Source organism: Sprattus sprattus (genome assembly GCF_963457725.1).
Source record: "Sprattus sprattus genome assembly, chromosome: 6".
Lineage (NCBI taxonomy): Eukaryota > Metazoa > Chordata > Actinopteri > Clupeiformes > Clupeidae > Sprattus > Sprattus sprattus.
This window is the reverse complement of record NC_137925.1, coordinates 7648585-7662977: the sequence shown is the minus strand read 5'-3', so window position 1 is coordinate 7662977 and position 14393 is coordinate 7648585. Positions and strand designations below refer to the sequence as shown.

Sequence of the window (14393 nt, the reverse complement as noted above, 5' to 3'; positions counted from 1 at the left end):
GCAACCGGAGAACACTGGCAGAACCGCACCATCTCCTTCCACAGGACCAAACTCACCAACAACACACTCGACGCACAGGGCTACGTGAGTCACCACTTTACAGTGTTTGTGTGTGTGTGTGTGTGTGTGTGTGTGTGTGTGTGTGTGTGTGTGTGTTTGTGTGTGTGTGTGTGTGTGTGTGTGCGAAAGAGACTGCCACTGTGTGTGTCAGTGTGCATGCAACCTACCTTGCACACTGTAACTGTAAACACTTTAAAACAACTTTTCCTGGCCTGACAGCTTGTGTGTGTGTGTGACTACAAAACAAGTCTCACCAACATTTAATTGCAAATAATTTCCATAGATTAATAGTTTCAGCCATTGAACCCCACTCCTGCTTTCTGTTCATCTCTCCCTCCCTCCCTTTCTCCATCTCCCTCTCCATCTGTCTCTTTGTCTCTCTCCCTCTCCATCTCTCCCTCTGTCCCTCCCTTCTCTCTCTCTCCAACTCCCTCCGTCTATCCATCTCTCTCTCTATCCCTCTCTACCTCCATCTCTCTCTCTTCCTCTCCATCTCCATCTTCATCTCTGTCTCTTCTCTCTCCTGTAGATCATTCTCCACTCCCTGCACCGCTACCAGCCGCGTCTGCACGTGATCGAGGCCAGAGACATGCTGATGTGGGGCGGAGCCCGCCACTCCTTCACCTTCCCTGAGACCCAGTTCCTCACCGTCACCGCCTACCAGAACAGCAGGGTAAGAGAGTGAAAGCAATCATTATCTTACACAAAAACAAAAACAAAATGTGAGAAGAAAGAGTGAGAGATAGACAGACCAACTCTGGGATAGACAGGGCCGGGTACATGGGATAGGCGAGGGAGAGGGAAATATTTGGGAAATATTTGATACAGATAAACTGTAGGCAATATGCTAGTTATTCAGATTAGCTGTAGGCCATATGCTAGTTATACAGGTAAGCTGTAGGCATCATGCTAGCTGCTACAGCTGAGCCTGGAGTGTGACTGTGTAACCCCCTGAACACTGTTTCCCTGCCTTAGAAGTGAATCTCACATGCACTACTAGTGCATAAAGTACTGTGTTACCCTCCTGAACATTGTGTTGTCCTGTGCTAGATCACTGAACTGAAGATCAACTCAAACCCCTTCGCTAAAGGCTTCAGAGAGAACGGCATGAACTGCAAGAGGTAACACATACCACACACACACACACACACACACACACACACACACACACACACACACACACACACACACACACACACACACACACACACACACACACACATACCTTCACAACATTCTCATGCACACACTCACTGCTCTCTTCTTGCCTGTGTTTCTGACAGACAGAGAGAGACCAGACAGAAAAAGAAGGTCATCACCCATCAGACAGAACCTATGGATGACCTGGATATCGGTGAGTTCACTCAAACAACCTCCATGTACCAAACATGACAAGACACTGACAAGCTCCCAGCCACCAGCAAGAGCTACGAGTGAATATGGCGACCAAACCCACCCCATAGAGATAGCATGTGTGTAGGATATGGATACAGTTTAAACACAAGATTAAGACAAACCCACCCCATAGAGATAGTATGTGTGTAGGATATGGGTACAGTTTAAACTCAAGATTAAGACAAACAACTCTTTTCTTTATTCTTCCTGCGACTCATCATCTCTCCATCTTTTTCCTCTTCCTGTTTTAGAGTCATGTGACCCCTGTGACCCATGTGACTCCACTGAGCTCCTCCCACAGAACCCCATCCTGTCAATCACAGGCTCCTCCCTCTCTATCACTGACCCCTCGTGTGGTTTCCATGGTGATGCTCAAGCCTTCCCAGGGTCAACTGTGTCAGATCAGCCAATCAATCTGGGCCAAGCCTTCATCTCCTCCCAAATGACCCAGATCCCAGACATCACAGAGATTCCCGCCTCCATGGACGGTGGACTACAAACCATCTCCCAGGAGGACCTGAATGACAGCTTGATTGACAGGTGAGTCCTCCAATAAAAAAAAGTTGCACTTTCCACGATTATATTTCCAGAAATGAAATGAAATGCTTTATTATTCCATTTGCTAATCATCTAGTCAACCATCAATGAACCATTATTCATCCAATCATCTGACCAATCAATCAATTTCCACGTTATTTTAATGATTTGATTGAAACCATGCCTTTTAACTCTCTCTCTCTATCCCTCTCCCTGTCTCTCTCTCTCTCTCTCTCTCTCTCTCTCTCTCTCTGTCTCTCTCAGGTCGGGTCAGATGATTGACCTCCAGTCCTTCGGAACTCCATTTGCGGATTCATCCCAGTTTTCTTCAGTTCCCCATCCTCAGTGTTCATCCTCGTACTCGTCAGTCACATCGTCCGTCACCTCCTCAGGCAGGCCTGAACACCTCCCCCTGCCCTCCTCACACTCTTCTCCCACCTCCTCCTCCTCGGACCACTCCTCCCTATCCACCTCCTGCTACAACTCCATCCTCTGCTCCTCCTCCTCCTCCTCCTCCTCCTCCCTTCCTTCCTCCACCTCCTCAGGCTCCTCCTATCCCTCCATCTCTCCCTGTTCCTCATCCGGGCAGCTCCTTCCATCCCCTCCCTCGTCCTCAGCCTACCCCTCTAACCATCCAGCCAATCAGAATCAAGACGTGCTGAGTCCCCACACGCCAAACAACTCCTCCTTCGGCTCCTCTCTTCCCACTCCGCCTTTCCAGACCCTCCAACCCTCCGTCCATCCCATGAACCAGGCCCAAAGCGAGCTTTCCCAGATGGGCCTGACCTATTCGGCGCCGCCCGCGGACCAGAACACGGCTGCCACTGCCTTCCCTTTCCCCCCTCTCCAGCCCCAGTCCGACCCCGATCCTGACCCATGCACCCCCAGCTCTCTGCACAACTCCACCCCACTGTCCGCATTCCCATTCTCAGAACACCAACCGCCCAGCTCCACCCCCACCTCCGCTCCCCACCCCATCACCCCTCAGTCCATGGCGAACCCCCTCGCTACAGCGTTCCCATTCCCTCCTCTGTCCGGGTCGAACCCCAGCCCTTCAAACAGCCATGCATCCTCTGCTTTCCCGTACCCCCCTGCCGGCTCGCCGGGCTCCGACCTCGCTACTCCGGCTCCTGTGATTCCTGATCCGACCCGTCCCACTTCCTTCCCTACCTCCATTTCCTCTATCCCTTCATCCGTTTCCATGGTGAATCCCGCCCCTGCTCCGGCCTTGTCCCACTCTTTCCCTGGTCATCACCCAGGCCAGTCATACTCCCTCCCAGGTCCTCACCCAGGCCAGTCATACTCCCTCCAAGGTCCTCACCCAGGCCAGTCATACTCCATCCCAGGTTCTCACCCAGGCCAGACATACAATCCCGCCTCATCTCATCCTTTCTCCTCTCTCCCTCCTTCCATTCCTTCCTGTCCTCCTCCTCATCCCTCTTTCCAAAATACCGCACCCGGTTTTCCCAATCCTGCTCAGATCCAGCCAGGCTACCCCATGGCATTCCCTGCTTCTTCCTTTTCCCACATCCAAGCCTCTGCTTCGAACCCTCCTCAAATTCCCTCCTCTTCCATGATTCCCGCCCAATCATTCCCACCCCCCCCTTTCTCTTCCTCGGCCCCTGCCCACCACCACTCTCCCTCCCTGCCCCCTGCCTCATACCCCCAGTACCTGCCAGGAACTGCCCCAGGTGGCTACCCTCCAGTGCCCTCTGCTGAGATGGGCACCTTCCCCAGTGCCCAGTTCAATCCTGGTGGCCCCTACCTGCCAGAGAGGGTACTGCACTCCTCTTTTCTCCCGTCTATGGATCCCTCGCTTTCCTCCACTGCGCCTCCGTCTCTCTATCCCTCTTTCTCCTCCTACCCTCTAAGGTTGTGTCAGGACCCCCGCACCTCCTACCACATTCCACTCAGGCATATTTACAGACAGCCCCAGCACACCCACGCACACACCCAGGGGTCCTACCTGGACATGAGTGGCAGGGCTGTGTTCTGAAATGGAACAGGAGATCTGGAAGAAGACGTGAGAGAAAAATGTAGATGGTTCCAGAAAGACAAATAAAACTCAGGTTCATAACCAAGAAGGCAGCTATGTTACTCCACAACAGATCCATTTCAGAGTATGACCTCTGACCCCAGAACACATCCATTTCTGACCGCATGGTTCTGTATCAAGTCAAGGCCACCTTCATCTCTGAATGAACTGCTAACTTTTTTTTTTTTAAAGAAGACTTTCTGCTGGAGAGAGACTTTCAAGTGAAGAAACAAGTGATACAATCTATATGATGGTCATTTTGCTTTCGAGGAAACACTGAGATTGCACATCTTCTAATGTATATCTGAATACCAACAGTTTTTTAGTTAGAATGCTTAGAACCAGACATTGGATGATTTGAGAGGTAGAAACAGTTGAATTTATGTAAAATTGTGCTGCTTATTTGGAGTTTGTAAATATTGCTTTTTCTATTTTTCTAACTTTAACAAAAATAAACTTTGTTTTGAGATATTCCGTTTTCACAATGTGGCTTTTTTAACATGCTCATACATATCATTATATTGATTTTAATATCCTTTGATATGATCCTATGATGAGTCTCTAGTCTAGTGACTTACTTGAGCTAGCCTGCTAATAGACTGTCACCAATTTTAGCAACACTTTCACACACAGAACTAAATGCCTAAGACACTTTCACACACAGACACGGACACGGACACGGACACGGGCACGGGCACGGGCACGGGCACGGGCACGGGCACGGGCACAGGCACAGGCACAGGCACAGGCACATGGCCACAGACACACACACATATTTCCAGCAGATGATGAGATGGCTGGTTTGTTGGTTGGTTGGTTGCTTGGAGGCACAAGAAAAATAGGAAAACTAGTGACGAATACATTAAAAAGGTCCTCTGGAAAGGAATACTTTTGCAGCAGAGCTGAGGGGTGTGTGTCTGTCTGTGTGTGTGTGTGTGTGTGTGTGTGTGTGTGTGTGTGTGTGTGTGTGTGTGTGTGTGTGTGTGTGTGTGTGTGTGTGTGTGTGGGTGTGTTTCTCCAATAACAAGACATTTGCTTGTGGGCAGGTGTGGAGAGGCTGAGGAAGTGGGGGTGGCTGTTGGGAAGTCATTAAAGAGTAGGTGTTAAAGAGTTATCACCTCTCTTCTACTCCTCTGCCCTCGCTCCCTTCCTCCCTCCCTTCCTCCCTCCCTCCCTTCTTCTCTTCCTACCTCCAAACAAACAACAACATTTAACACAGAAATACAATTTTAATATATGTACACACATTTGAAACAGAAAACATCACCAAATACAAACTCTATCTAACCCTTGAAAATCAAGGAAAGAAACAAATGAAGACATTAAAGATGATGAAACTTGTGTCTCTGTTCCAACAAGGAGAGTTCGTTCATAGTTCAATATCAGTAACATAATATGATCCACACAAAATGAATGGGCAATGTAGACCTGACACTGTCTACCACACTATACCCTGGATCTGCTGTCCATTGAGTATTTGAACATGAGCATATATACAATAACTAGAAACAAGTACATAGAATATATGAGTTTACATACATATGAATACGGTGCATTCGAGCAGTTAAGGCCAGTTAAGTCTTCACTCAGTACTCTCCCTCCTCTCTCCCTCCTCTCTCCCTCTCTATCTCTCTCCTCTCTTCCCTCATCCCCCTCTCTCCCTCCTCTCCTCCTCCCCTCTCTCTCCCTCCTCTCTTCTCTCATCCCCCTCTCTCCATCCTCTCCTTCTCCCCTCTCTCTCCCTCTCTCTCTCTACCTGCCTCCACTGACTCTTTCTCTGATCCTCCTGTTCAGCATGTGTCGGAGCAGGTCTCTTTCTCCTGTCCTCTCTCATCCCCCCTCTCCTCCTCCCCTCTCTCTCTCTCCCTCCTCTCCCCCTCCCCTCTCTCTCCCTCCCCTCCTCCTCCCCTCTCTCTCCCTCCTCTCCCCCTCCCCTCTCTCTCTCTCCCCTCCTCCTCCCTTCTCTCTCCCTCTCTCTCTACCGGACTCTCTCTCTGATCCTCCTGTTGAGCATGTGTCGGAGCAGGTCTCTCCCTCCTCTCCTCCCTCATCCCCCTCTCTCCCTCCTCTCTTCCCTCATCCTCCTCCCCTCCTCCCCCCTCTCTCTTTCTTCTCTCATCCCCCTCTCTCTCCCTCTCTCTCTACCGGACTCTCTCTCTGATCCTCCTGTTCAGCTCGTGTCGGAGCAGGTCTCTCCCTCCTCTCCTCCCCTCCCTCTCTCTCTCTCTCCCTCTCTCTCTACCTGCCTCCACTGACTCTCTCTCTGATCCTCCTGTTCAGCTCGTGTCGGAGCAGGTCTCTCTCCTTGCGGATGCCCTGCAGGACGGTGCGGTTCTCCTGAGCCCGGCGCAGCAGGTATGGCAGCGTGTCGTCCACCGACCCGTACGGCACCGACTTATACACAGAGAAACCCTGCTGGGCTGGAGATGGGGGGATGAGTGAAAATAATACAAAAATAAAGAAAGACAGAAAGAGTTAGAGACAGATAAAAATAGAGATGTATGTGTGTGTGTGTGTGTGTGTGTGTGTGTGTTTTACCCAGAGTGAGAGACACATGGTCACACATCCCCAGCAGCTGACCAAAGCACACTGAGCCTTCGTCTCTCTGAAGCCCCAACGCTCCCATCCTGATGACACACACACACACACACACACACACACACACACACACACACACACACACACACACCAGAAATACTATTAAACACATCACCACACATACCAGAAATGCTATTGAGACTAAGGGAATGCCTCTCTGGATCCCGAATGCACACACACACACACACACACACACACACACACACACACACACACACACACACACACACACACACACACAGAGATAGTGTGGTGTAAGGTGGTACCGTGTGGCAGCATGTCTGACTGACTCCTCATTGTGTGTGGCCACGATGATCTGATAACGCCCGGGATTCTGGGAAATGCGGTTCAGCATGACATCCAGAGAGCCGTTATAACTGTGATGCCAAGAACACACAGAACCCTGACACTGAATAATTCACAACTACTTACAAGAAGCTTACTTAAATAAACAAATTTCACTGAAAGCAGCAAACTAAAAATGACAGAAACCCATTGGCTTCTTATCATGTTACCTGTCATTCGTATCCTCCCATGATTGGTGGATGGGATCCATGCGGCCCTCCTTATTGGCCAGTTGCCTCTCCTTGTCCATGTAGGCTCCTCGGACCAGTTTGACCCCCAGGCAGAAGGAGTGTTCCTCTGAGAGATGGATGGCCTCCAGCAGGAGAGCGCGAGGGAGAGAGAAAGAGAGAGAGAGATAGAGGGAGGGAGAGGGAAAGAGAGAGAGAGATAGAGGGAGGGAGAGGGAAAGAGAAAGAGAGAGAGAGAGAGAAAGAAAGAGGGGGAGGGAGAGAGAGAGATAGAGAGAGGGAGAGAGATAGAGAGAGAGAGAGGGAGAGATAGAGAGAGGGAGGGAGAGAGAGAGGGAGAGAGGAAGAGAGAGGGGGAGGGAGAGAGAGATGGAGAGAGAGAGAGAGAGAAAGAGAGAGAGAGATAGTCATGTGTGTGTGAAAGAGAGGAGAGCGCTCTAATAGAGAGAGACAACAGACAAACACCCACACAGGTAGACAGATGGAAAGACAGGGAGGAAGACAGACATGCTAGATTGGGTAGCATTGGTCAATGGGTAGGCAAGAAAACAGTCGAGACTATAAGACACACTACACTCACACACAGATAAGAAGACAGACAGAAACTGAGAGGGAGAGGGAGACAGTTACTTAGCGACACACAGACACTGACAGATACTTAGCGACACACAGACACTGACAGACAGACACGCAGTCAGACAGACAGACACGCAGACACCGTCAGTTAGCACTGATACATAGACAGACAGACAAACAAACAAACAGACAGACACCTTCAGATAGCACTGATAAGTAGACAGACAGACAGACAGACAGACAGACAGACAGACAGACACCTTCAGATAGCACTGATAAGTAGAGAGACAGACAGGCAGACAGACAGACAGACAGACAGACAGACACCTTCAGATAGCACTGATAAGTGTTCCAGATCCATGAGCTCTGCTGGTTAAACTTCTTCATCATCGCCATGGTGATAAGTGAGAGGGCCGGGTTCATGTAGGTATATTCTGCATCCACCAGAACTCGAACCTTATTGATGCTGGCCTGGTGAAAACAACAACATTACACTTTAACTACTGTATACTTTACCTCAAGCACAATCAGTTCTTTATGCATAGTTTACGTTTGTATCATGAGAACAAGTACTGAAAGGCAGAGCCTGCAATTCTGGTCAAAGGTGGTTGATATTTCAGCCCAGAAGCCAATCAAATGACACCCCTTCCATCCATGCTCCTGAAGCACTGGCTGTCTGGTGGTGACTGGCACAGGTGTTTACGGCTCTATCTGAGCGTCTATGGTTGTTTCTGATTAACAGGAAGTGTTTATGGCTCAGTCTGAGGGCCTATGGTTGTGTCTGATTAACAGGAAGTGTTTATGGCTCAGTCTGAGGGCCTATGGTTGTGTCTGATTAACAGGAAGTGTTTATGGCTCAGTCTGGGGGCCTATGGTTGTTTCTGATTAACAGGATGTGTTTATGGCTCAGTCTGAGTGTCTATGGTTGTTTCTGATTAACAGGAAGTGTTTATGGCTCAGTCTGAGTGACTATGGTTGTTTCTTATTAACAGGAAGTGTTTATGGCTCAGTCTGAGCTTCTATGGTTGTTTTTAAATTAATTGCTCCTGGACTGTGAAGAGCAATTTGTTGGATTCGACAAAACGTGCACTGGATTAGAATCCTGGACTACACCTTTAAAGAGTGGCACAAGTATGTGATAATATCCACAGTGAGAATAACATGCTCCATCAGCAACCATCACTGAGAGCTATCCCATGAGTCACCTGTGCGATCTGGTCCAGTCTGCGGAGGCCAAGCAGGAAGTGTGTGTTCTCACTCTCCAGCAGGCCCGGGAAGCTGATAGGCTGTAAAGAACATTTACACACCTGTGGTTATATGTATACACATTCATTTATAATTCACACACCTGTGGTTATATGTATACACATTCATTGGATTACTTAAACTATGCTGACCCACAGAAGAAGACTTTTTTTTTAAATGTGTGTTTTAGTGTTCGTGTTCTTAAACTCACCCTACTGATAACATCATCTAAAAGTGCCAATACTGTCTTAAACTCATACTACTGATAATATCATCTAAACGTGTTAGTAATCTCCTAAACTCATACTCCTGGTGAAGCAATAAGGCATAGAACAAACAAGTCTGTGTGTGGAGAAGAAAAAAATGTGTTTGAAGTACGGCAAGCACTGAATGACATCTAACTGCCCTCCGTACACAGAGCAAGCTTACTACATGTCTGTTAGCTGATCATCTAACTGCACTCTGTACACAGAGCAAGCCTACAACGTGTCTGCTAGCTGACTAACTCACCTCTCCACTCATGGCTCTGACTAGCAGGTCCAGGTCATACTCTTCCTTCTTCATCAGAGAGGTCAACTTCACCTGAGGTCAGAGGTCAAAAGGTCAAACGAATTTCAACAGACAGTTAATATTGCTGGTACAGTGTGTTATTGGGATTAGCAGCATGGTTGTCCAATGCAGCAAACACTGATCACTCTAAAACCATTGGAGTTCTAGACAGCAGCTGATACAGCAGGCAGAGCTGTGCTCTAGAGAGAAGCAGATCCCAGATCCACTCACACACAGCTCTGGACTGATCCCAGATCCACTCACACACAGCTCTGACTGATCCCAGATCCACTCACACACAGCTCTGGACTGATCCCAGATCCACTCACACACAGCTCTGACTAATCCCAGATCCACTCACACACAGCTCTGGACTGATCGTAGATCCACTCACACACAGCTCTGGACTGATCCCAGATCCACTCACACACAGCTCTGGACTGATCCCAGATCCACTCACACACAGCTCTGGACTGATCACAGATCCACTCACACACAGCTCTGGACTGATCACAGATCCACTCACACATAGCTCTGACTGATCCCAGATCCACTCACACACAGCTCTGGACTGACGAGGGCCGTGACCTTCAGTTGCATCATGGGATCTGGGCTCCAAGCGCTGCTGTGGGATATCCTTACACACTCCAACATGGAGGCCAGGTTGTCGTCGTAGCGACGCTCCCTGTCAACAAATCAGTGGATTTATATTATATTTCAGCAATATTTCCACTGGAGAACTGGAGGCATTTGTTTTAGCGTAACATTTAGTGACCCACTGGCATTCAGTGACTCACAGACATCAGTGACCCACGGACATCCATGTTCTTTTACACAAGCAGAGTCATGTGGCGCACAATGATGACCTCACCCGGTGCTCTCTCCCAGGTCCTCTTCGATGGGCACCGCCAACATGGGTCGAAGTCCCAGCGAGCTCATCTTCTCCATGGACGCGGAGATCTCACCCTCAGTTTCCCCGGCAACAAACTGGGCGTAAACAGTGGGCCTGACAAACAAGGAGAAACCTCTCCTGCCCAGCATGGCCCGAGCTACAGACATGAGCTAAACGAAGGAGAGAGAGGGCAGGCGAGAGAGAGAGAGGGAGAGAGAGAGAGAGGGAGAGAGAGAGAGGGAGAGAGAGGGCAGGCGAGAGAGAGAGAGGGCAGGCGAGAGAGAGAGAGGGAGAGAGAGAGAGAGGGAGAGAGAGAGAGGGCAGGCGAGAGAGAGAGAGGGAGAGAGAGAGCAGGCGAGAGAGAGGGAGAGAGAGAGCAGGCGAGAGAGAGAGAGAGAGAGGGCAGGCGAGAGAGAGAGAGGGAGAGAGAGAGCAGGCGAGAGAGAGGGAGAGAGAGAGCAGGCGAGAGAGAGAGGGAGAGAGAGGGAGAGAGAGAGCAGGCGAGAGAGAGAGGGAGAGAGAGGGAGAGAGAGGGCAGGCGAGAGAGAGAGGGAGAGAGAGGGAGAGAGAGGGCAGGCGAGAGAGAGAGAGGGAGAGAGAGGGAGAGAGAGAGCAGGCGAGAGAGAGAGGGAGAGAGAGGGAGAGAGAGGGCAGGCGAGAGAGAGAGGGAGAGAGAGGGCAGGCGAGAGAGAGAGGGAGAGAGAGAGGGAGAGAGAGGGCAGGCGAGAGAGAGAGGGCGAGAGAGGGCAGGCGAGAGAGAGAGGGAGAGAGAGAGCAGGCGAGAGAGCGGGAGAGAGAGAGCAGGCGAGAGAGAGCGGGAGAGAGAGAGCAGGCGAGAGAGCGGGAGAGAGAGGGCAGGCGAGAGAGAGAGGGAGAGAGAGGGCAGGCGAGAGAGAGAGGGAGAGAGAGAGAGGGAGAGAGAGAGCAGGCGAGAGAGAGAGGGAGAGAGAGGGCAGGCGAGAGAGAGAGGGAGAGAGAGAGAGGGAGAGAGAGAGCAGGCGAGAGAGAGAGGGAGAGAGAGGGCAGGCGAGAGAGAGAGGGAGAGAGAGAGCAGGCGAGAGAGAGAGGGAGAGAGAGGGTGAGAGAGAGAGAGGGAGAGAGAGGGCAGGCGAGAGAGAGAGGGAGAGAGAGGGCAGGTGAGAGAGAGAGGGAGAGAGAGGGCAGGCGAGAGAGAGAGAGGGAGAGAGAGAGCAGGCGAGAGAGAGGGCAGGCGAGAGAGAGAGAGGGCAGGCGAGAGAGAGAGAGGGAGAGAGAGAGCAGGCGAGAGAGAGAGGGAGAGAGAGGGCAGGCGAGAGAGAGAGGGAGAGAGAGAGAGGGAGAGAGAGAGCAGGCGAGAGAGAGAGGGAGAGAGAGGGCAGGCGAGAGAGAGAGGGAGAGAGAGGGCAGGCGAGAGAGAGAGGGAGAGAGAGAGCAGGCGAGAGAGAGAGGGAGAGAGAGAGAGGGAGAGAGAGAGCAGGCGAGAGAGCGGGAGGGGGGGAAATAGAAGAGACAGTATAGCATAAAAAGGGATGTTGAGTGGTGTCAAAAAATTAGGCAAAATCACCCAAAATACAACGTGTGTGTATGAGCGTGTGTGTATGTATGCGTTTATATGTGTGTGTTAGTTTGTGTACGTGTGTATATGTGTGTTAGTACGTGTATGTGTGTATGGGTATATGTGTGTGTGTGCGTGTGTGTCTGTGTGTGCGTGTGTGTCTGTGTGTGTCTGTGTGTGTGTGTGTGTGTGTGTGTGTATGTCTGTGTGTGTTTCACCTTGCCACAGTTGTTGACCAGCATGGGATAGGAGCAGAATCGGAACACAGTGAGAGCCCTGACCAGCTCCCACGCGCTTTTCACCCTAAAGGCCTGGGGGTCCTCAAAGGTCAGCAGGATGGCCTCTGAGGGGTCACAGGGGTCATGACCTCTGCAGGTCACCGTGGCTGGCTGCTCCACAGGTAGAGTACGAGTGGTTGCAGTACCCAGCAGACGCAACGACAGGAAGCCATGGAGCGCAGGGGGCCGTAGAAGGGTGGACATGGTGTGTGTGTGTGTGTGTGTGTGTGTGTGTGAGAGAGAGATTGTGTTATGTAGTTATTTGTGTGTGTGTGTGTGAGATTGTGTTAGGTAGTTATGTGTGTGCGTGTGTTTGCGTGTGTGTGTGTGTGTGAGAGAGAGATTGTGTTATGTAGTTATGTGTGTTTGTGTGTGTGTGTGAGAAAGATTGTGTAATGTAGTTATGTGTGTCTGTGTGTGTGTGTGTGTGAGAGAGATTGTGTTATGTAGCTATGTGTGTGTGTGTGTGTGTGTATGTGTGTGTGTGAGAGAGAGATTGTGTAATTTAGTTATGTGTGTGTGTGTGTGTGAGAGAGAGAGATTGTGTTATGTAGTTATGTGTGTGTGTGTGTGTGTTTGCCTGTCTGTGCGAGCCCTTTGCTACCGCTCTGAAATTTCTTTTCAGCCTTGACCTCATTGACTTGAACCTCAGACCAGTTCCAGGTGGTACTTGCCTGAAGTTTGCATGTGTGTGTGTGTGTGTGTGTGTGTGTGTGTGTGTGTGTGCGCGCGCGCGTGTGGGCTTGTGTTTGTGTTGTGTGGTCACTGTGTTAGCGCAGAGGTCTATGTATGGTATATAGAGGTTATGTAGCTGTTACTCATGAACAACAACAGCCAATGTAATCCTCTAAGGCACACAGAGATGTCTGACTGTGTGTGTGTGTGTGTGTGTGTGTGTGTGTGTGTGTGTGTGTGTGTGTGTGTGTGTGAGTATCTGATAAATTACAGAATGGTGAGACTCAAGCCTGCACAGAACAGAGAGAACCAGCATTGTTTTAATAAAAACATCACACTGAATCACCTTTACCTACAAACAGCAGAATGTAACTCTCATGCAAACCCAATCAGGCCACTGGCGGGCTTCCTGTCTAGCATGGACCCTGGACTCAAGATAACTGGCAGCAGAACTTTTGGAACGGAACTGGTTCTGATGCGGAGATGATCCGTCTCAGACCCGCACCAAATCTATGTCTTATCTAATCCATGTGCTACCGGTCAGGACAGTCTCAGTAATTAATGTGGTAATTCTTCGAAATGAGAAAGAATGGAGAAAAAAATGGATTTAAGGACCTATATCAATGGTTGCAGGTCATATTTATCAGATGCTTCTGTCTGAAGCAATGTACAAAACTAATATAGAAGTGAGAAGAAAATTAATAATCCCCATGGGGATCTTAATAATTCGATAACAATAAAAATATTTTTTTTCAGTGGAGGATATACATTAGCAGGAAGGTGAGTAGAAATGTTGTAAACGTCTAAGAAGAATTCTGTACTATATTATTTTGTAAGCCACGTCACTTTTGATTACAGTATTTGTATAAGTATTTGTATTTGTTAGTATAACATCCCAATAGGATAGGTCCTAGGGCAGTAATCAAACCATGTCTGTATCTCAGCAATCAGCTGATATCTTACATCAACACTAAAGTACACTGGAAAAAGGACTCCATAAAAAGATCAACCATATTTCACACTTCTGAATGTTAATTTTGCATACAGTTATTTGTAATGCACGACATTAGGTCAACATGAATAACTCATTAGACACAGTCCTCACTTGGTTGCAATAAGGTTACTGCTGTTATCAACTACTTATTTGCTTTAGCTGATTCCCCAAAATCATAGTAATTCACAGAACACGTAAAGAGGTGCCAACCTGCCGTCATAAATCCATACGCCTCTCCGTACCACGCCAGGTCTGTCTGTTCTGGCAAGGTGAAAGGGATGTGTGTGTGATGGGGGTGTAGGATTGCACCTTTGCATTTGGGGTTTGGGTTGGTGTATATTGGTTAATGGGTGACATCTTCTCCTCAATCATCGACTCACACGCCTCCTCTGGTGTTCTGTGGAACTGCAGGTTTGACCCCATGACCCTTGGCTCTCAAATCAACAGTGGATGTGCTATCCCTTTACATCTGTTGATCATCTCTGATTGGTT

The 14393-nt window shown here is 49.4% G+C and overlaps 2 protein-coding genes across 2 annotated transcripts in view; one reads left to right on the top strand and one right to left on the bottom strand.

Annotated features, from left to right (window-relative positions):
* The window catches only part of tbx6 (T-box transcription factor 6), a gene marked incomplete at both ends in the record, with an annotated part of 5931 nt that extends 1943 nt beyond the window's left edge, over positions 1-3988 (top strand). Inside the window, 8 exons of the mRNA XM_080840304.1 lie at positions 1-84; positions 590-733; positions 1111-1181; positions 1344-1414; positions 1707-1995; positions 2257-2384; positions 2610-3124; positions 3473-3988. The exon at positions 1-84 is cut by the window's left edge and continues 184 nt beyond it. Coding sequence (XP_080696430.1) covers positions 1-84; positions 590-733; positions 1111-1181; positions 1344-1414; positions 1707-1995; positions 2257-2384; positions 2610-3124; positions 3473-3988 — 1818 coding nt within the window. The remainder of the gene's footprint in view (positions 85-589; positions 734-1110; positions 1182-1343; positions 1415-1706; positions 1996-2256; positions 2385-2609; positions 3125-3472) is intronic.
* A 2277-nt stretch (positions 3989-6265) lies between these two features.
* Positions 6266-12436, bottom strand: prodh2 (proline dehydrogenase 2; the record flags this gene model as incomplete). Its single annotated transcript, XM_080840143.1, has 10 exons — positions 6266-6447; positions 6566-6654; positions 6892-7002; positions 7141-7307; positions 8062-8205; positions 8940-9020; positions 9490-9561; positions 10087-10213; positions 10400-10590; positions 12173-12436. The coding sequence occupies 10 exons, from the start codon at positions 12434-12436 to the stop codon at positions 6266-6268; spliced, it is 1428 nt and encodes a 475-aa protein (XP_080696269.1).
* Positions 12437-14393: the final 1957 nt, after the last annotated feature.